We start from the raw sequence: 18,339 nt of genomic DNA, 5'->3' as shown, positions 1-18,339 counted from the left end.
AATAGTCAAGATCAGCTCGTTCTTTAACTATCAACTCGATTATCGCCTCTGATCTTTGCAACACATGGCTATAACGCATCCTGGCACAGAAAGGAAACCAAAGAAAAAGGCACTTGTTATCGGTATCAACTACAAGGCACTGCACAAATTGGATCGCGAGAAACGACCTAGCCAAGAGCCTACTCAGATTCTTAAAGGATCTCATAACAATGCTAGACATATAAAACGATTGCTTATTGGTAAATTTATTCCACCAACTTTGTCATTTAACTATGCTGAGGTGATAACAGAGACGTTCCACTTTCTTAAACAAGACATCGTTGTCATGCTCGATAAGCCGCGCCATGACGATGACAAGATAGTACCAACTCAAGCCAACATAGTAGGATAATGTTTTTGTTTCTCGCAGTTGATACTGATTTTTCTTTTCGGGAAAGCAACGTGAAATTCAGAACTTGGTAGATGGAGCCAGGGCGGGAGATCAGTTCTTTTTATCTTGTGCGTATCGGGCATTCTTTCATGATGTGGGCTTTTGTTCAACAGTGATTGTGCGTTTCAGATTCTGGACATGGTGAGCAACGGACTGCCATACCAGACGGGCACGAGGAAGACGGGTTGGATGAAGGTCAGTGCTCTCAATAACGTCATTTTGCGTAGTTTGAATATGGCTGCTTTCATAGCAATCGTTGGGTCTGATGGCGAAATAATCCTTGACAATGTAATTTGTTGTCACCAATGTATGCTTTCGGCCTACCTGACTTCAATGTGCTTCACAGGATTTGAAGAAGATGCTTCCAGATGCACTTCCCTTCCGCAGTCATTTAATGGTAATTAGAAAGTTTTTGTAACATTTGCGACTATTCATTGACAACATTTTCTCGACAGGTCATCTGGGATACTTGTCACTCGGGGACCATGCTTGGTAAATTTCTTTAGCATTTTTGGTCTCCTGCTCATGCTCACGTGGTGGTGCAGATCTTCCTTATACAAAGATTGCTAAAGTGCCCACGTTTATGATCGAGCATGTGGTATCTCATCATCTCTCTACCTCCACGGTGGCTTCTGGATACGTGCGCCAAACCTGTATACGTGTTTACTTCCTATCATTCTCCTTCCGTGTTCTAATGACTTACCATTTCAGTTATCTCCCGAGCTATGTCTCTTAGTGTTCCATATGGGCAATCTCCTGAATTACGCCACTGCTCGACACTATCGGCTTCTTACAAACCAAAAGGAGAATCAGAGAAGCGCAACTTTTCTGCTCAAGAATGTCTCTCTCCTGTGGCCGAATCACCATCTACTTCTACTTCATTACCTTTTTCCCGGGAACCCAGTTCAAACTACACAGCGGTTTGGGGCTGTGCAGGAAATTGCCGCAAGTCTATGTTCTTGAGTAGAGCCTCTGTGGTATGTGTGTTCTGAACCTTGCTGCACTATTTTCCTCATGGTTATTTGTAGATTTCAATTTCGGCCTGTACAGATAGTCAGAGTGCGTTTGAGTATCCAAATGGGGACTCGTTGACTGAAGTAAGTCTGGCAAGGTCCAGTTGTGGTTGCCAATGCTGATGCAACGATCTCCAGTTTTTCATAAATGCAATAAGTGAATGTACTTGGCTAACATATATCAAGACAGTGGCTAACAATTATGATGCAGAATCAAAAGCTCATTTAACATTCAAAGAACTAGTAGCAGAAGTAAAGTAAGGAATCTCTCCCCCGTATACAGCATCATTCAACCATGAGAACATGTATTAGTAAAGATGTGCATAAATTGTCGGAGGACCGACACCGGGAGGCTCGAGGAAATTACGACACTGGCAAAGCTGGCCCATGCACTTGCCATTTAAGCTCTCGCTCCGACACTGACTCAGATGAGCAGGATGTTGAGGTGGGATACATATTTGTTTGTTGTAGAGACCATAAGCTGACTGTTTTTTTGGTTCATTCTAAAGATCTCGAGTTATGACCCAATGGTATGTCTTTACGATCATCTTAACGAGTTGACTCAGCATATACTTTCCCCCAAGGACTCAATATTGAACAAGAATATAGATGAATATCTTAGTCAATGAATGACGAGTAGATGTGTGCAGGCTGTTATATTGCTCAGGGAGAGGGCTATTTGCAAAACTTAAGGGCCTGTGACCTCAATACATTTTGTAAAAGACTTCAACGGGCATCAGTGGATTGGCTGCCATCTTTCGGGCCGACCCAAGCGAGATCTCTTTTCACTCGCCTCTAGCAATTATCCTCCTCGATATCCGGCTTGCCAGTGGGGAGACACTTGGCTGTTCAGAATCTATACCCCTCAGACCATGGCATTTCTGATACAGACCTTACTACAGATCAACTCGTGACGAGTTATAATTATTGGGTTCATTGTTCCATGGGCTATCTCTCCCAGCTGGAATCGAATACTACACTGTTTGCTTATTTGGTGACTGCGTACTCCAAATCTACGTGTGCTGTACTATCTTTTTTTATTAAGGAAAATGGTTTCTTTGATTTGTTGACGAGCGCTGGGAAGTTCTGATCAGATACCGTCATCACTTGTGCGTCTACATGTGCGTCTATGTTAATCAAATGCTTGAAGCCGCGGGTATGAAGTTGTATATGTGCGACCCTGGTAGAAATAAGATTCTTCGGCTTCTCATTACCTCCTAACGAGGATTCCTTTTTTGTATGTGCTCTCTTACTATACAGATCTGGTGTTCGCCTCCAACGCTCGGCTGATATTCTTACAAGAAAATGTGAAGGGTGAACTTATCCTGCCGCGGCAGTCCAGCTTTCTGTACGTCGCTCCATCGATAAATCCAGTTTTAAGTCCACCTGTTCTGACGTTGAAAGGAGGCCGAATAGAAAAGCTTTCCTTATGGATTTTATGGTTAAACGTGTCAAACACATATGTACCAGTTGGTAAAAATAAATCTACCAATCAATGCTAAAGTGGTCGACAGTGCTTCTCCGCAGCCGTGTTCACTATCCATAAGGATAGAGTTCTTGCACCACACTGGGTACAACTGGAAGATAATATAGTGGAAACGTGCGTATCATCTCATAAGCTCCGGCGCTTCTTTGACACATTGTTCTCGGCAGGAAGAGTAAGTGGGGTGCTTATCGGGTGGTCTCAAGGCGTATATCGAGAGCAACGAGGTTGTCTGAAGTTCGCACAGGCTGGTGAAATCATAGAATTCGTTGAGCCGTACAGTGTGGTTCTATGCGAACGCAGATTTGGCTAGTCTATGGACTGTAGGTTGCGTGTGAAGATTATCTGCTAGGGATTTCGTTCCGTCCGTACATCTTCGGGACAAAGTAAGGGAAGGGATTCTCCATCTCTTGGCTGCTAAGGCGGCTCGACTGTACGTATGTTGTATCTCTTTAAGGGGTCGTTTCAATTGCTGACGAGCGCCCGGAAAATCCAGGTACCGCTATCATTTATACGTCTGTCAGTTTATTATAGGATCTTAGCGCGAAGGTAACTTCACGCGCTTTTCCTATGTGAAGGTGTATATAGCTCTGATGTAGAGAACAGAACAGTTTTCGTCGAATCACCATAACCGTGTTTACCCACAGCACCCTTGCGCGTGAATTTCGTGCTTCTCCCGAGCGCTCGACCTATGCTCTCGTGTCCAAATCACCCTTATGCCAGTCTTCGATACGTACGCTTCGTCGATGCCATCTCGATGATCACTGTTGTGGGCTTCATGGCGCCTGCATAGCACTGAAGGTCCGTGCCTTTCTATTGGCCCTACGTTATCAATTCCTGACGTTGACAATCTGACACAGCCTTTGCAGTTATATAACCGATGGCACTTTGCAACTTGTTCTTCAACTTACCCCTGATTACCTTCCTTGATCTGCTCAGCTATGAGTATCACGCTTGAAATGACACCGAAGAAAAAGGCTCTTCTTATTGGTATCAGTTACAAGGAACTCAACAGAAAATATAAGGAGAAGCCAGTCGGCCGAGAGCCTGGCGAAATTCTCCATGAGGCTCACAAGAACGCTAGACATGTTAAGAAGCTGCTAATCGGTATATTTAATCACTCCTCTTTTCAACTATTTTCTAAAAGGACATTAGCAACGCTTGGCTTTCTCGAGGAAAATATCGTCATGATGTGCGATAAAAGTTCCTTTACCGATGACCTCATGCCAACTCAGGCCAACATTGTAAATACGCTCCTTCTGGTTCTCTTGATCGATACTGAAAACCTTTTGCTTTACGAAGCGGCGCGAGATCGCGCGCCTAGTAGAAGGAACCAGGGAGGGAGATTATCTATTCTTTTCTTGTGGGTATCAACCCTTCATGTTCATGATGCAGCCTTTATACTCAGCGTTGAGTCTATATCTAAGATTCTGGCCACGGTGAGCAACGGGATGCCGTAGACGATAAGCAAGAAGCAGACGGAAAAGATGAAGGTTAGCATTTCTAACAGTGCTCTAACTAGGCAGGCTATGTTTAACTATTCGTAGCAATTGTTGGATGTGATAACGAGATAATTCTGGACAACGTGATTGTTATCAATCATCCACCCCTCTACCTGTCTGATTGGTATACTCTACAGGAACTGAAAAGAACACTGGCTGGACCTCGTCCGATCGGTAGTCACCTTATGGTATTTAGTAACCCCCGTAAAAACATATCCATTCGTTGACGACATATCTTGATAGGTGCTCTGGGATACATGTCATTCAGGGACAATGCTTGGTGATTTCTGAGCATATTTAAACTCTTTGGATAGCGCTCATATTATATTAACATAGACCTTGCATTCAACGAGCCTCAAGTTGCCACAGTGCCTAAATTTATGCTTGAAGATGCAGAGCATCGTATCAAGTCTGAGGCGCCACATGGCTACTCACACGAAGCCCGTAAGTACTTGCTGTCAACTCTCTCCTTTGCAAAATCCTAACGGCCTACTATTCAGTTATCTCCCAAGCGGAATTTCTTAATGGCCAGCCCAGATCACAGGACTCTTCTGTGCAAGAACATCTATCTCCTAGGGAAGAATCGGTTGTTGGTAGCCCAAGTAAAAGCTACCAGCCTACGTTCTTGCGTAGAGCCTCCGTAGTACGTGTCCCAGACCCCGTTGTAATATCACTGATAGTGATTTGTCTGCAGATCTCAATCTCCGCCTGCAGAGACGACCAGAGCGCTTGGGAGGGTCCCAAAGGGTCGTTTACTGAAGTAAGTCCGCCAAATTACAGCTGTGGTCTACTGTAATTGGTAATGCAACAGTCTCCAGTTTTTTGTGAAGGCTATGCGTGAGTACGATGAGCAAAGGTATCTCAAAATAGCGACTCACAATGATGACAATAACTAGAGAAACACCCTCACCAATCGTTAAGAAAGCTCTTGATGGAACTGGAGTGAGGTAACCTCTTTTCTCCTCGTGTAGCATCACTCATCACAGTGTGGCAGTTCAAATATGAAGGACATGACTGCTGATCGACACGCTGCCTCGAAGTCACGAGGATATATCAATAGAGCTAGCTCAAATACCCGTCATCCGAGCCGCAATGACTCTGACTCTGATTCAGATGAGAGTCAAGATGAGGGCCAAGATGAGGGCCAGTATCGGAGTCGAGGCCAGGATCAAGGGGGGCAGAATATTCAGGTAAGGAAAACATATATTCAAATTAAACCTCCTTCAGCTGACCCTTCTTATATTCAGGATCAGGATCAGGAGCAGAGGGAGCAGAATATCCTTGCAAGTAGAATTGATTCAACTGAAGACCGTCGAGAGCTGATATTTGTGTTTTCAGGATGAAGATGAAGATCAGGATCAGGGGGGCCAAGATATACAAGTAAGCACTATTTACCAGTTTAAGTCCGTCAATAGTTGATCTTTTTGCTCTGTTTTCCCTACAAGGTCGCTGTTGACTTTCCATTGGTATGTTGTAGTGGTGTTGATGTGTCCCATATATATGGCATAGCTGATATTTCTTTCGAAGGACGATGAATACGACGAGCCTGTGGAAAATTTGATTTAAAATCCACGGAAGCACAAGTACTTGAACGCTCAGACGGTTGATTGAAGGGCGGTCAAGCAAGCATTAACATTCTTGTCACAACTCTGCGCAGTACAACACTCTCAAGACACATGTTCACTGATTTCTCTATCCAAGAATATTAGTATAATCCCTTTACCGAAAGTAATGAATGAAATAAAACCAGACTATATGTACTTTAGCCTGCAGTCTGCATTATACCTACCAAGACTGACAGGTTCATGCCGTTGTGCAACTGCGCGGCTTGGCGGAGTCATTACTGCTGTCACACTGAGCTCACTGCGACAACCGCCTATCATGCTAAGCTTCCGCAATGTTCTGCATTCATCAACAAAGCTTCGACGGAATACTCTTTTCTCCCTCTTCCAATATCCAAACATTGGCTCCGCACCATTGAGCCCAAGCTCACGAACACTGGCACTCTTTCAAGAATTTGGTCTCGTGGTCACCGCTTTACGATACAGTTATGGAATAAGTGCACATGGATGTGGCCACGGGATTCAAGTCGAAGTTCAAGTTAGCGCTCTGCAGCTGCGGCTATCTCTACATCAAGGGATGTACTTATATTGTTTTCCATAAACAGCCAACGAGGCTTCGCAATACAGCAAGTAACCTGTGCCTGCAAGTTTTACGCTTCCTCCATCCACTGGTCTGACCCAGCTCGTATCTATGCGTATCAATGCGACACTTGCAGTACTTTCTCGCCTATGGAAATTGATGCTGAAGAAGCTAAGGCCTAATATTGGTTTGTCTCCACAACGCTTCATTTATCGTCTATCGAGAATATGGGTTTTTTTCTGGAGACGTTTCAACTGCGCAGGCCATATTTCGCCTCGACCTAATGATGATAAGGAGTCTAGCCAAATCATACCTTCTCCAGTGGATTCGGTATCATTTTTATCTCCTGGTGTTCCTCGGTGGACCATCTGTCCAAGTCTGCAGCCCTCAGATCAACTGGCACAGGGCAGCTCTCTTACTAGCCACTCTCCACAGCCCAATACAAGCGGGGCTGCCGACGACGCCAGATCATCCAGCCATCCACCTACACTGCACTCTACTAGGCACAATCGAAAGTACACTCAGCTTTACGAATTTCCAGTCGCTACCTCTTCCAAAGACTCTGTTAATGAACGCAGTACGGGCGTGACAGATGGACCTGGAGATGATTCGAACGATGATATTTCACGAAAGACGAATGTGTCGAGGCACAGTCACGGCTTGGCCACAGAACCACCATTACATGAGGGTCAACCAGAAGTCAAGATGGCTTCTGCGGCTGTTTCGCCTGTATCGTCCGTCCCTCACTTAGCTATACCAGGCGAAGAAGTGGTAACTGTCTCGATGCATGCTCAGCAAGCACAAGGATATGTAGTTGACCCTCACGTCCGCCCTACAAGTGCTGCATCAAGCTATAGCCGTATGAGTAGAAGCAGTGTCCGCTCACGTGCGTCCTACAGGAAATATAATGGACCGATGCCTCCTTCCTCCTTATCCTCTGGCATGAGGCCAACATTCGCTGCACATTCTATGCCGCAGCTTGCGGCAGGTAGTTCTCATGCCTTGACATTTTCACCAGGTCACATTACTGCATTGCCAACGATCAATAATGAACCCGGACAAGAGACCTTTTTCGTAGATTATACTCAGGTTTTCCCGATGTCGACCCTTGGGGTGCTGAGATACGACAAAAAAGAGGTCATGTACGTACATAAGTTTGGTTTTTGTGTGGCTTTTCCTCATAACTTTCATTCTGGAAATTGCCAGACCGACGGATAAATATTCCCACATGATACCTGCGCTTACTATTGAATATCCTGTTCACGAGTGAGTCATCTATATTAGCCAAGCATGCCCAGCCCACCGAATAAATGTGTCTTTCAGTGATTCGGAACTACTTCTTAATGGGTGGACTGTACCATTTCATCCAGAAGGCGCATTTTATTTCTTGAACGAGAAAAGGGTAAGCTATCGCCACTTTCTTCAATTTTAGATGATGATTAGAATTCAAGGACCTTGCCAGAGAATTTTTACCGAGGCTGACATTCGGGTTCCTGATATCTTTACCGATATCTCTGGATTTGCAGACCATTTGCAGAGCGAGCTCCGTCGTTTGATAGATCTACACAAACTACCGTTGAATCTTCAAGAAGTGGAACTCGTGATTGAGCCGCAACAGAATGACAACTATGAGATTGTTGGCCGGTATTACTTTGTGGACCCACGAAATCAATATCTCTTCTGGCTAACCGACTATGATGCGACACCAATTCTGCACAATTGCAGAGGGGTTGAATTAATGGCACATAAAAGTGAGCCAGATGTTTCTTTGTCGAAATTCGAGGTTAACATTATTGCTTCCTATTTCAGGGTTTGCTGTGCATGCTGAATACTGGTGAGCTGATGACTCTTCTGGCACTTTGTCAAGGCTCTCTGAACAAGAGCTTAGGAGGCATTGGGAATTGTTTCCAAACCTATGTCACCTGTCACAAAATATCCTCGACTACCTCAAAGAACTAATGCTGCAGGCTCGGTGTGGTGAGTAGTGTGGGTCGTATGTGTTTCGCCTATACCCTATTAACCTCAAAGTTGCCTGTGAAGATCATCTGACATCACACCAGTCTGCGGCACCATATGATGCCGACCAGCTGGAGAAGTTATACTCCGTAGTCGGAGAAATTAAAATCAGTTGTAAGTTTAATTCTCGAGGTACCTATCTTTTCTAACACATCTCTACCAGCCCATTCTGTCAGCCCTCTAAAATGCGAGCATTCAGTATGGATTGTTGGTATGTTGTTCATCCACATAATGTGGTCATTCCTCTCTAAAACGTGTCTACAGGTAGAATGATGTATGAGTTCGGTACATATTGCTTGCCCCTTGTTCATGTTGCAATCTTCCTAACATCATAAATCTAGCACGAAACCAGTTTATCAACTTCCACGGCCTTCAGGGTTCTCGGCTTAATTTTGAGCAGTCAATCCATGATCAAAAGTTTACCCGGTCAACTTTGATGTCCATTTTATCTCCTATGTTCTTTTACACCCCAGATGTCCACAGAACAGCGCTTCATAAGATCTTTGTAGACAACATCGCAAGTTCTTTCACATGGAACAAGTTCGTAGATAAAGTTAATAGTGAGCTGCAAGAGCAGAATTTGTTGGTAAGGATCAGATATGAGAGTTTCCATTTACTATGTGGCTAAGTGAGATACTTGTAGGCAACTGTGTTGCTCAATGCCAACGTGGGCTTCTTAGCTATCCAAACCGTCGACAATGGCAGCAACATCGGTACCAACAATGATGTCACCAGGTCACCCACACAGGTTGCTAGTTATTTGTCGCTTGTTGCCAGTGCTGGGAGTATCATCCTTGGCTTGGTACTCCTTCGTCACAATCGTACAAAAGCGCGCGAGACTGCCGAGGAAGCCGTGAGTTTCTACATTATCGATTTCACTGGTTTTGATCTGCATCCTGATCTCAAAAACTGTCATGCACAGGCAAAATTTCTGCACAACATGGGTCACAAAAAGTATGGCCAGGAGGCGCTTGCCCTGATCTACAGTCTTCCCTATGCCTTGCTTATGTGGGGGTGAGTTATGATTGACCACGCATACTACAGTCTGGCCCTGACCATTATTCCAGGATGCTTCTTTTCCTTGCTGCATTTCTGATAGAGTGCTACTACCCTAGAGCTCTTGCCCCCAGCCTAATTGTAGGAGTAGCTTCACTGGCGGTATTTGCACTCACGTCTGGGTGCATTTACGTTTTGAATACTGAACAAAATGGACGACAAAAGTGGTGGTTGAAGAAAATACTTGCTGTAGAGCAGACGGAACACGCGTCATCGCCGTCCATGACCAATTTATCTATGGTCAATGGTTCTGAGATTGGATTCCGATCAAGCTTGTGGTCACGTTTTTTGAAGATGTGCACAGTATCTAATGCTCAGACCAGGCAAGAACCAGAAGCAGTGGTCGAGCTGCAACCTGCAAATTCTGCTCAAGGGCCGCCTGCCATAGTTCTACGACAAGCTACCCTGCGGCCAGACATTGATAATTCAGCGAATGGACCCTCGCAAGTTTAGGCTGGTTTGAGGATGGGCTGGGTGTTGTAAGACGAATCTATGGTTGTTGAATAATGATATTTCACTGTATCGTTAGCTACCTGACTGTATCATAGGCCAATAATGGGTTATGGATAATACTTATCTGCGACCTGGTGTTTTCTGGATACGACATACAGTAAAGTATAGTTCCATCGTCGTCCGACTTCGCCCGGTCCGCGCGGCAGTGGTCCTTTGTGTTGTCCTCACGCCCACCTAAGATACTGCATCACATGTCTATTCGGCATGTGCATGACTCTCTGGGTTATATTCAGCGCTTCATTTGGTTCTTGCGAAGAATAACACGCAGCCCAGAATTGCCTCTCCAACTTCTCCAAACTTTGTGGAAAATATAATGATCCTTCAAATGTCACACCATAGACAGGCAAACATATAGGTGCCAAAGATTCCTGGATAGTGCAACTTAACATTCAGTATGCTCTCTCCCGTTCTCTTAACGTTGATCTGGAGCCTTGGATTTGTACTGCAGGCTTTTGCCTTGCCTTACCACGGCGCAGACTTCTCTTCTCTGTTACTTCTCGAGTCAACCACCAACGTTACCTATAGTTCTCCATCTTCTCCTCCGCAGCCGTTTGAGACCATACTCGCGGACTATGGCACAAATCTTGCTCGTATTCGCATCTGGACAGCTAGTACCTATGATCTTCCTTACGGGCTAGCTTTGGCTAAGCGGGCACAAGCGGCTGGAATGGATCTTCTCATAGACCTCCATTATGACGATACCTGTGAGATTCCACAAATTTTGTTCCAGTCAACAGCTGCTGCTGTGGTACCGACACAACACGACACTAACGCGTAAAAATAGGGGCGGATGCAGGTCATCAGGCAATACCTTCTGGGTGGCCCACAGACCTGGAAGGATTGACAGCGCAAGTTTACAAGTGAGGCCCTCCATACGTCATAAGTTCTGTTGTGTATCTGATCCTTTTTATTATTTTATGTCTTTCTGTTGTTGGCTTATAAAGCTATACGAAAGGTCTTGTCACTTCATTCAACGAACAAGGAACTCCCATTCAATTCATTCAGGTATGTTATCCTTCTTATCCTGCATTATTCTTTTAGCTATTTGAATTCAATCTTTTGGACTCTCGAATCATGTATGCTACCGCCAAGGAGTTGTACCGTTGTTCTGATTCTTGATGTCATTGAACACATAGTTCATGCGGAAAAATGAGGAACAATGGAGACTCACATTGAATCATTTCAGATTGGCAATGAAATCAACGACGGCCTCCTCTGGCCAACTGGGCAAATATCTGTAAACGGCTTTGGTCCTGCTTCGGAACTTTTGCATGCCGGAGTCCTCGCTGTGCGATCTGTCTCTCCCACTACCAAAACTGTTATCCACCTCGCAAACGGTTGGGATGAGGCCGATGTCGCCTACTTCTATGGCGGGATATTCAATGTCAGCTCTGGTGAAGAGGGCCTCGGTGGTGGCCTCCAAGAATCTGATGTGGACGCTATGGGCTTTTCTTACTATCCATTCTATGGCACTGATGCAACTTTGACGGCTTTGACATCGTCGATGGAAAGCGTGATAGGAAATTATAGCAAGGTATGGTGATAATAAATGACCCTTTACTCCCAAATGGTTCCGCTCATGCTCGTCTTTCTCTCACGTTTTGCAGAACGTTATGGTTGTTGAGACTGACTGGCCCGCTGTCTGCAACACTACTGCAACACCATTGAGCGAACCGACTATTCCTGTCAGCGTTGCAGGACAGGAATACTGGGTTCAAGACATCAACGATGTGTTAGATGGCATCAACTTGCTATATCCCGACAAGGCCATAGGCATCGTGTACTGGGAGCCTGGTTGGATTGGGAATGCGGCTTTGGGCTCAGGTTGCGCGGTATGTACATAGCTTTCTAGATGCCAATCAATTCGCTCATCAATCCCATTTTTTGTTACTCTTCTGGGTTCGTCGACGGTATCGGGTGGCTTTGATGTGGAACTCTACATTCACTAGGACACTCTCCTGGTAACTAGTACGGGTGAAGCAAGAGAGTCGATGTCGATGTTTGGATTGGACATGTGAAATGTGCTGTACTGCAATGTCCTTACGGCTCTCAGGCTATTATAACATCCCCACGTACATATGTAATTACATAAAAAAACAAGCCGCTGCTATATATATTATGCGTGGTGCCGCGGCATAACGCACACGATACGGTGAACCCGGTCAGGGTGCATCTTATCAGATTACTGTGACAAAAATCGTCTTAGCAATTCTGTGCTAATACGTATCTGTGTACTCCTCGTATCATATTGCCACCACCACCCAGACTGCTTACCCTGAACAACCTGTCAGTCTGACACTGTATTGAATCAAAGGTCTGAAACGGCGTGGTCGCTGTATATAAGCAACGTTGGGCACGAGACATTTGCTCCAACTTTTGAGTAAGCAGTCCTATCTGTAACTTGGCCCCCGCCACGGTCTTGTTATTGATCTTTCCTTTGGCAAATCTCTAGTTGTGAATGGATTCATCCGAAGCTTTGGTACCAGAATCTAGCTGCTCAACTGGTACCGGGCTGTCGTCCGATCCTGCAGGCTTGCATTCATTTACGCCCTCGTCGTCTGCCCAACCGGTGTCCACCAGCTTGGACTCGAAGTCTTACGCAGAAACCAGTCCATCATTTTTAGTTCAGAACGGCCAGCTGCCAGTCTCTCCTTTGCATCAGGATACACCCGTCAACGCAACCATCCCTATACCGCCACCCAATTCTGCTCAGACATTGAATATGACCTCTCTTTCTCCCGCAAAACACGTTCTGCTATCGAGCCGTTCACATATCGATCGTTTTGACGTTGGGCTCATTGGTGTGCAGGGTATAACTTTTCATTTTCACTAGAGATGCGTGTTTTTACTGAGTCACATCGTAGGAGCGCAGGATCTAGTATTAGACCTCAACGCGCATCGTTCGGCTGTTACCAAACTCAACCTTTCTCACAATTGCTTGGGCGATGCCGGTATTGCGCACCTCTTCGTTTTTCTTTCCTCTCCAGATGGCCTCAGGCACCGCAGATCGATATCCGAGCTCAGCCTCAACAGTAATAGCATTGGGAATGAAGGCTTTCGCTATCTTGCGGAATACATACGCAGTAGTGACGCCTTGAGAACAATATGGGCGCAGAACGTAAGTCTGCCATGTTAGGCGTTTAGTGTGAGTAATATACTAACTGCTAACAGAATGAACTGACTTCCGACACGGAGACTCTTACCATCCTTGCCAATGCTCTGAACAATTCTCGAGTGAATCTCTTCTCACTCACTGGAAACAAGGATCTAGGGGACATGTTTATTGAACAGTTCCTTCCGTTGCTTCACACACCTTATCTAAAAGAATTGCACCTAAATACGTTGAGAATTACACAGGATAGCGCGCCTGTCATTGCGGAATGGATCACCTCAAGGAAGGCAGGGGGAGATCGGAGGTGTATGCTAGAAACCTTCAAGTGCAACGGCAACAGCTTAGGGCTGAAGGGCGTGAGGCAGATTGTGCAAGCCATTGAGAAGGGAAATTGGGGTCTCACGAAGGTGGAGATGTATGCGAACCAACTTGGAGAACTTGAGGAAACCGATGAAAACGATATCGTACCAGAAACACCGATGTCAAATAGATCAGCTCGCATCGACGCTGCGTGGAAGGAAACAGAGGTCGCTCTTCGCAGAGTGCTCCTACGGAATACGCATTGGAAGCGGCAAACAGAAAAGGAAGCGCTGAGTCTCTTAAGGTATTCCAGAGCTCTTCTTCTGCGCACCAAGACACCTCAACCTACTCCAAGGGGCCCGACTCCAGTTTCCTTCCAAACCTTGCCTATGGAGCTCCAACTTCATATTATCGCCCTCTTTGCTCCAACGCTCTCAGCCGCTCAGCGCAGTCGAGTGTACAACTATGCCGCCGATGTATCCACACTTCCACCCCTCCTGCCATCTCTCCGGCGTGGGACGGGTAAAAGTTGCCTAGCGGATCCTACAAGCTTCCTCGGGGTAGATGTGGGATTTGAAGTCCTTGGCGGTGGCAGTGGAAGATGTGCAGAGGGCAAGTGCATGGGAGTAGGGAACAGTTTGTTATGCAGAAGAGAGGAAGAACGAGTGAAGTGGTTAGAGGTAGTGGGATGCAGTACTTACGATCCAGATACAGAAGAATAGTGCTATGCATTGTGTGAACCTAGGGATATGAATATGGCAGCTTTGTAATAATTCGATCACATCTGGTCTCATTCACATGTAATGCTAGGAATTCTAGGAATTCTAGGAATCATACCTTTTTTTTTTTTTTTTGGCTGAATCGGCTTATAAGATCTTCGGACAGGAATGTTGGTAACAGGGAGCAATGGTGATCACTATGTCATATCTCAAATTTATGGTCGAATCAGAAGATATGTTTTTCACTTCCAGGAACTCCAGGCCGTTGTGAGAGACTTGATTGAGACTGCTGTAGTGGTGATCTCACGTTCTGGGGCTCTGTAAACTCCAGAGCATGAAGAAGTGTGAACGCAATCAGGAGGTTCTAGTAGAGTGATTAATTTGATTGCTGTCTGAGCGCAAGCGAACTATGCTTTACCCGTTCTACGTCATGCAGAAGTTTCGATCACGTCCGATGAATAAGAAGGAAATTTTACCGAATGCTTTGGAAGGATAATTAACAGCGACCGTACAATTAAACCAACGCCGATGAGGGAACTACTCGGGGAACGTTCGGGCCAGAAACGGGTGCGCGGAACGAGAATCAGCAACAGGGGAACAGCATAAACGCGCACCACGAAATAGCTCAATCTCGATTGGCCCAGGATGGATTGGCTCTAACACGATATCTCTCCACTACAGAGTTCGGTTCACGGTGATACAATACGACTGCGCGGCAAAACGTTTTTAGAAATGTAATGGGACTATCATAGGCAGCAATGGCCAGAATATACCTCATGCTGCACAAGGTCGATGGAGAGCCTTGTAACCGGTTCATCGGTACTTCTGCAGAAGTATGACAGTCAATAAGGGACAAAGATGTGGTATTCGTTTTGGATCCTGAGAGTCTAAAGTGGAACAAAATGGATCAAGGGCTGGTCGCGTTGAAGACATAAATTGCCGTAAACCAGATATTCCGTCGTGCAACCCAATGGTCTCAAAGTCAAAATGATGCGATGGCTGAATCACCTTTTGATACTTCAAGGTATACTTCTGGGGTCAGCGTGGCTTCTATGAACGTTGATCAATGCCAGCAGAACATAAGTTATCCATAAAACTGGAAATTCAAAGCATTGCAGTCAAGTCGGACCGTCCAACTTTTGAATTGCGAACGAACGGAAAGCGCATCGAGAGAAAACATCCCCCGAGCTGGGATGGTCCCGGAACATGCTTAGCATCCACATGTAAGCATAGAGGAATCAAAAAGCAACATCGACGGCTGAGGATCACTTGATCATGAACACATTTGAAGTCCAATTATCATCCATGCATTGTGCGGTGGGTGTGGATGCTGCTTCCAGAAATAGCCTGTATGTCCTCCATATGCATGAGATAAAATCATGCCTTCCGGACATATCGCAGGAACAACTCGACAATGGGACTCGGCTGAGATTGGTCCCGCTCATCACAGTATGAGAGTGACAATGAGCGCAGAAGCCACTCAAGATGTCATCTGGTCCGACGGTACATGTTTAATGCTCCCCGAGGGCAATAGTGTAATGTGACTCGTGCGGCGTACCTTGGTGCAGCCCCGCCCGCGGGTTGATACTGGGTACATTGAATGCTTGAACACCCCGATCAAACTGTCAATAGTGGATGGTGCCGGTTCAAATGATCGGAAGTGTTGATCTCGGGCTCGCCTGAAGATAGGTAGGCCTAAGAATAAGACAGAGCCCTGAGCCCAAACGGACTGTAGCATCGAATAATCAGGCAGCGGTCTCCATCTGACATCGCATGGCAGGAATTCGATGCGAAATATATTGAGAGTGCGTCATGTCCATATGACCTGAACCTTGTTCCAACCACCTGGTGTGCTTCTCCAGCTTCTTCACGCCGGGGCAGCGGCTCGCTCAAATTCAGCACCATAGCCGCTAGCATCAGTCCAACTGTCACGGACATCATTGGGTGCACATAAAGATTCATCGGGATTCCCAGACCTGTAAAGTAGGAAGGTCCAAAGGTATTCTTGACCATTCCGACGGTGTCTTGGGACAGACCTTGGGACAAGAACTTCTTGAAATATCCCTAGAGTTAACGACCACTGTATTCATATGCCCAACCTGGTACTCCGCAGTAAACAGGGCTGGTAAAAATCTGCATGACGCTTTACATGATCCGGCATTTTGACAGACGGTAGGTGAATGAAGCCTGAGGCCTGAGCAGTTTTCGAAGTTCACAAAGCAGCGACAGCGGGAAAAGCCGAATAAGGAGCAAGACACTTACTTAAACCGAGGCTCAAGTTCTACATGTCAGGTTAAATTGAAACATCGTAAAATTAAAGTATATATTACAAAAACAAAACCCACTTCGTTTCTCGTATGCTTACAGACAATGAACAGTTACGAATGGTTCGACAGATGAGAAGAAAAGTAGATACTGGGATCATATTGTTACCGATGTACATCAAGCCTCTGTCCTTGGAATTATTGTTCTGCCTCTCACACATACCTAGTCTTCGCAAACTCGGCAAATGTCTTCATGGTGTGAAACTGTACTCCAAGATTCACAAGACGGGGATCCGGAATGGCGGAATGCGGATAAAGCCCGAATTCGGATTGGAAGGCATACTGAAAGACGAAATAATGAGTCCACCACAATAGGGACAAAATGTGATATACAGAGATACAGAGCTCACCATGTCATCCAGTTCCTATAACATAAAAATAAAACACCGTTAGTGATTGTCTTGCCCGAGAGTGTTGAACGACAAACCTGCATCCCACATGTCTCCGATGAAGTAAATTTGACTGGCTTGCCGAATGCTATAGTAATTGGGTTATGAGCATGCTGGGCGGTAGCAAGACGTGAAATGCTTACCATTCTGGAGTATATCTGCTAGTTGAGTATAGGTCATCTTTTCGCTCACAGCGTAAAAGGTGTTGTCCAGAATTTCATCCTTTCGGCTGTCATAGTTCTTCAGCAGAGCAAGAGCACACTGGCCCAAGTCTCGCTCAATCCAAGTAATGTATTGAGGAGAGTGAGCGTCATATCGTGGAACCACCACTTCAAAAGATGACGAGTCTTGAGATTGAACAAGATTCTGATAACTGTCAGAGAATGCAAAAGTAGTGAACATCGTTAAAGCCGATCTGTCAGTGGATTCAACCTTACTTCCATAGGTTTTCAGAGAACCAGCCTACGAGTCGTTTTATCAGACTACAATTATAAGGAAGAAAGGAGTGAATTAACCGGTGTGTAAGATAGCACTGGGTAGTTCTACGCTCTGCAAATAGTCTTCCACTGCTGCCTTGTCTAAAAAAATTGAATATTCAGCGCTAATAATTGCCAGTCAGCCGAGCGAGGCACTTACTGTCAAAGTGGTGAACATTACGATATTTCCCATTTGAGACTTTCGTAGCACTAGGCAGTGAGCTTTTTTCGGTCACATAAGTAAACGGATTACTGGGATACCGGTTACAAACCTACATACCTCCATATAAAGAACTTGATATTTGCTTCCACTGCAGCATCGACCAGGTTCTTTCCAAGAATCATCTCACTGTTGTGACCTTGTGCCAAACTTTTCGGGTCGTAATAATCGGTAAGCTGTGATCAAGGGGCTCATTCGACTTGATCAACGTTATTGACGAAGAGTAACCTACAGCGAACACAGCCTCGCACCCAGCAAGGGCGTTCTTAAGCGAGTTGATATCCCAAAGGTCGGCTTGAACAACATCAGCACCGAGAGCCTTGAGCTTCTGCGCTCTTTCGGAGGTAGGATTGCGAGTGACTGCCCGGGGTACAAAAGTACCGTCTTTGAGTAGTTCGTGGACAACAGAGGAGCCTATAAGGAGTAGGAACTTTGAGCGACGCAGGTTATAGTCACATCATCCGAGCGTACCTTGGGTACCGGTGGCTCCGAAGACAGCGACTACACGAGATGACATAATGTTATAGAGAGAGATAGATTGGAGAGGATTGGGGACGAAGGGTTTGAACTTGGGTGCTTTCGAACCGTTATGTGTTGCCCTTTAAGTACTCTTGGAGTAGAAGCATATTTTTGTCCACACACTA

The 18,339-nt window shown here is 45.6% G+C and overlaps 8 protein-coding genes across 8 annotated transcripts; 7 read left to right on the top strand and 1 right to left on the bottom strand.

Annotated features, from left to right (window-relative positions):
• Positions 1 to 64: 64 nt before the first annotated feature.
• SERLADRAFT_433734 (uncharacterized protein) lies at positions 65 to 2,328 on the top strand (the record flags this gene model as incomplete). Its single annotated transcript, XM_007313952.1, has 14 exons — positions 65 to 239; positions 291 to 382; positions 438 to 498; positions 560 to 625; positions 681 to 718; positions 777 to 827; positions 886 to 922; positions 976 to 1,083; positions 1,142 to 1,407; positions 1,459 to 1,527; positions 1,582 to 1,700; positions 1,756 to 1,888; positions 1,953 to 1,973; positions 2,167 to 2,328. The coding sequence occupies 14 exons, from the start codon at positions 65 to 67 to the stop codon at positions 2,326 to 2,328; spliced, it is 1,398 nt and encodes a 465-aa protein (XP_007314014.1).
• A 684-nt stretch (positions 2,329 to 3,012) lies between these two features.
• On the top strand, positions 3,013 to 4,380 carry SERLADRAFT_458016 (uncharacterized protein; the record flags this gene model as incomplete). Its single annotated transcript, XM_007313951.1, is given in 9 exon segments — positions 3,013 to 3,043; positions 3,097 to 3,363; positions 3,423 to 3,475; positions 3,526 to 3,727; positions 3,787 to 4,033; positions 4,082 to 4,170; positions 4,229 to 4,257; positions 4,270 to 4,289; positions 4,354 to 4,380. Coding segments are annotated over 5 exon segments (330 nt in total), but the record flags the coding sequence as incomplete, so codon positions are not given.
• Positions 4,381 to 8,658: 4,278 nt separating this feature from the next.
• Positions 8,659 to 10,277, top strand: SERLADRAFT_458015 (uncharacterized protein; the record flags this gene model as incomplete). Its single annotated transcript, XM_007313950.1, has 8 exons — positions 8,659 to 8,700; positions 8,750 to 8,797; positions 8,851 to 8,871; positions 8,928 to 9,172; positions 9,230 to 9,439; positions 9,509 to 9,600; positions 9,654 to 9,831; positions 9,961 to 10,277. 6 exons carry the CDS (start codon positions 8,856 to 8,858, stop codon positions 10,093 to 10,095), a joined length of 876 nt encoding a protein of 291 aa, XP_007314012.1.
• A 200-nt stretch (positions 10,278 to 10,477) lies between these two features.
• SERLADRAFT_445555 (glycoside hydrolase family 53 protein) lies at positions 10,478 to 12,269 on the top strand (the record flags this gene model as incomplete). The annotated part of the gene is made up of 6 exons (XM_007313949.1): positions 10,478 to 10,859; positions 10,940 to 11,015; positions 11,100 to 11,160; positions 11,342 to 11,689; positions 11,763 to 11,987; positions 12,105 to 12,269. The coding sequence occupies 6 exons, from the start codon at positions 10,550 to 10,552 to the stop codon at positions 12,171 to 12,173; spliced, it is 1,089 nt and encodes a 362-aa protein (XP_007314011.1).
• Positions 12,270 to 12,613: 344 nt separating this feature from the next.
• On the top strand, positions 12,614 to 14,289 carry SERLADRAFT_433729 (uncharacterized protein; the record flags this gene model as incomplete). The annotated part of the gene is made up of 3 exons (XM_007313948.1): positions 12,614 to 12,965; positions 13,020 to 13,273; positions 13,327 to 14,289. The coding sequence occupies 3 exons, from the start codon at positions 12,614 to 12,616 to the stop codon at positions 14,287 to 14,289; spliced, it is 1,569 nt and encodes a 522-aa protein (XP_007314010.1).
• A 30-nt stretch (positions 14,290 to 14,319) lies between these two features.
• SERLADRAFT_379173 (uncharacterized protein) lies at positions 14,320 to 15,378 on the top strand (the record flags this gene model as incomplete). Its single annotated transcript, XM_007313947.1, has 3 exons — positions 14,320 to 14,650; positions 14,705 to 14,994; positions 15,060 to 15,378. The coding sequence occupies one exon, from the start codon at positions 14,455 to 14,457 to the stop codon at positions 14,608 to 14,610; it is 156 nt and encodes a 51-aa protein (XP_007314009.1).
• A 149-nt stretch (positions 15,379 to 15,527) lies between these two features.
• On the top strand, positions 15,528 to 15,974 carry SERLADRAFT_379172 (uncharacterized protein; the record flags this gene model as incomplete). Its single annotated transcript, XM_007313946.1, has 1 exon — positions 15,528 to 15,974. A coding segment is annotated over one exon (160 nt), but the record flags the coding sequence as incomplete, so codon positions are not given.
• A 789-nt stretch (positions 15,975 to 16,763) lies between these two features.
• SERLADRAFT_365775 (uncharacterized protein) lies at positions 16,764 to 18,212 on the bottom strand (the record flags this gene model as incomplete). The annotated part of the gene is made up of 10 exons (XM_007313945.1): positions 16,764 to 16,892; positions 16,961 to 16,975; positions 17,038 to 17,087; positions 17,143 to 17,372; positions 17,437 to 17,461; positions 17,515 to 17,577; positions 17,636 to 17,697; positions 17,756 to 17,871; positions 17,928 to 18,109; positions 18,167 to 18,212. The coding sequence occupies 10 exons, from the start codon at positions 18,210 to 18,212 to the stop codon at positions 16,764 to 16,766; spliced, it is 918 nt and encodes a 305-aa protein (XP_007314007.1).
• Positions 18,213 to 18,339: the final 127 nt, after the last annotated feature.

This window comes from Serpula lacrymans, assembly GCF_000218685.1.
Source record: "Serpula lacrymans var. lacrymans S7.9 unplaced genomic scaffold SERLAscaffold_2, whole genome shotgun sequence".
Lineage (NCBI taxonomy): Eukaryota > Fungi > Basidiomycota > Agaricomycetes > Boletales > Serpulaceae > Serpula > Serpula lacrymans.
This window is presented reverse-complemented; position numbering and strand designations above follow the sequence as displayed.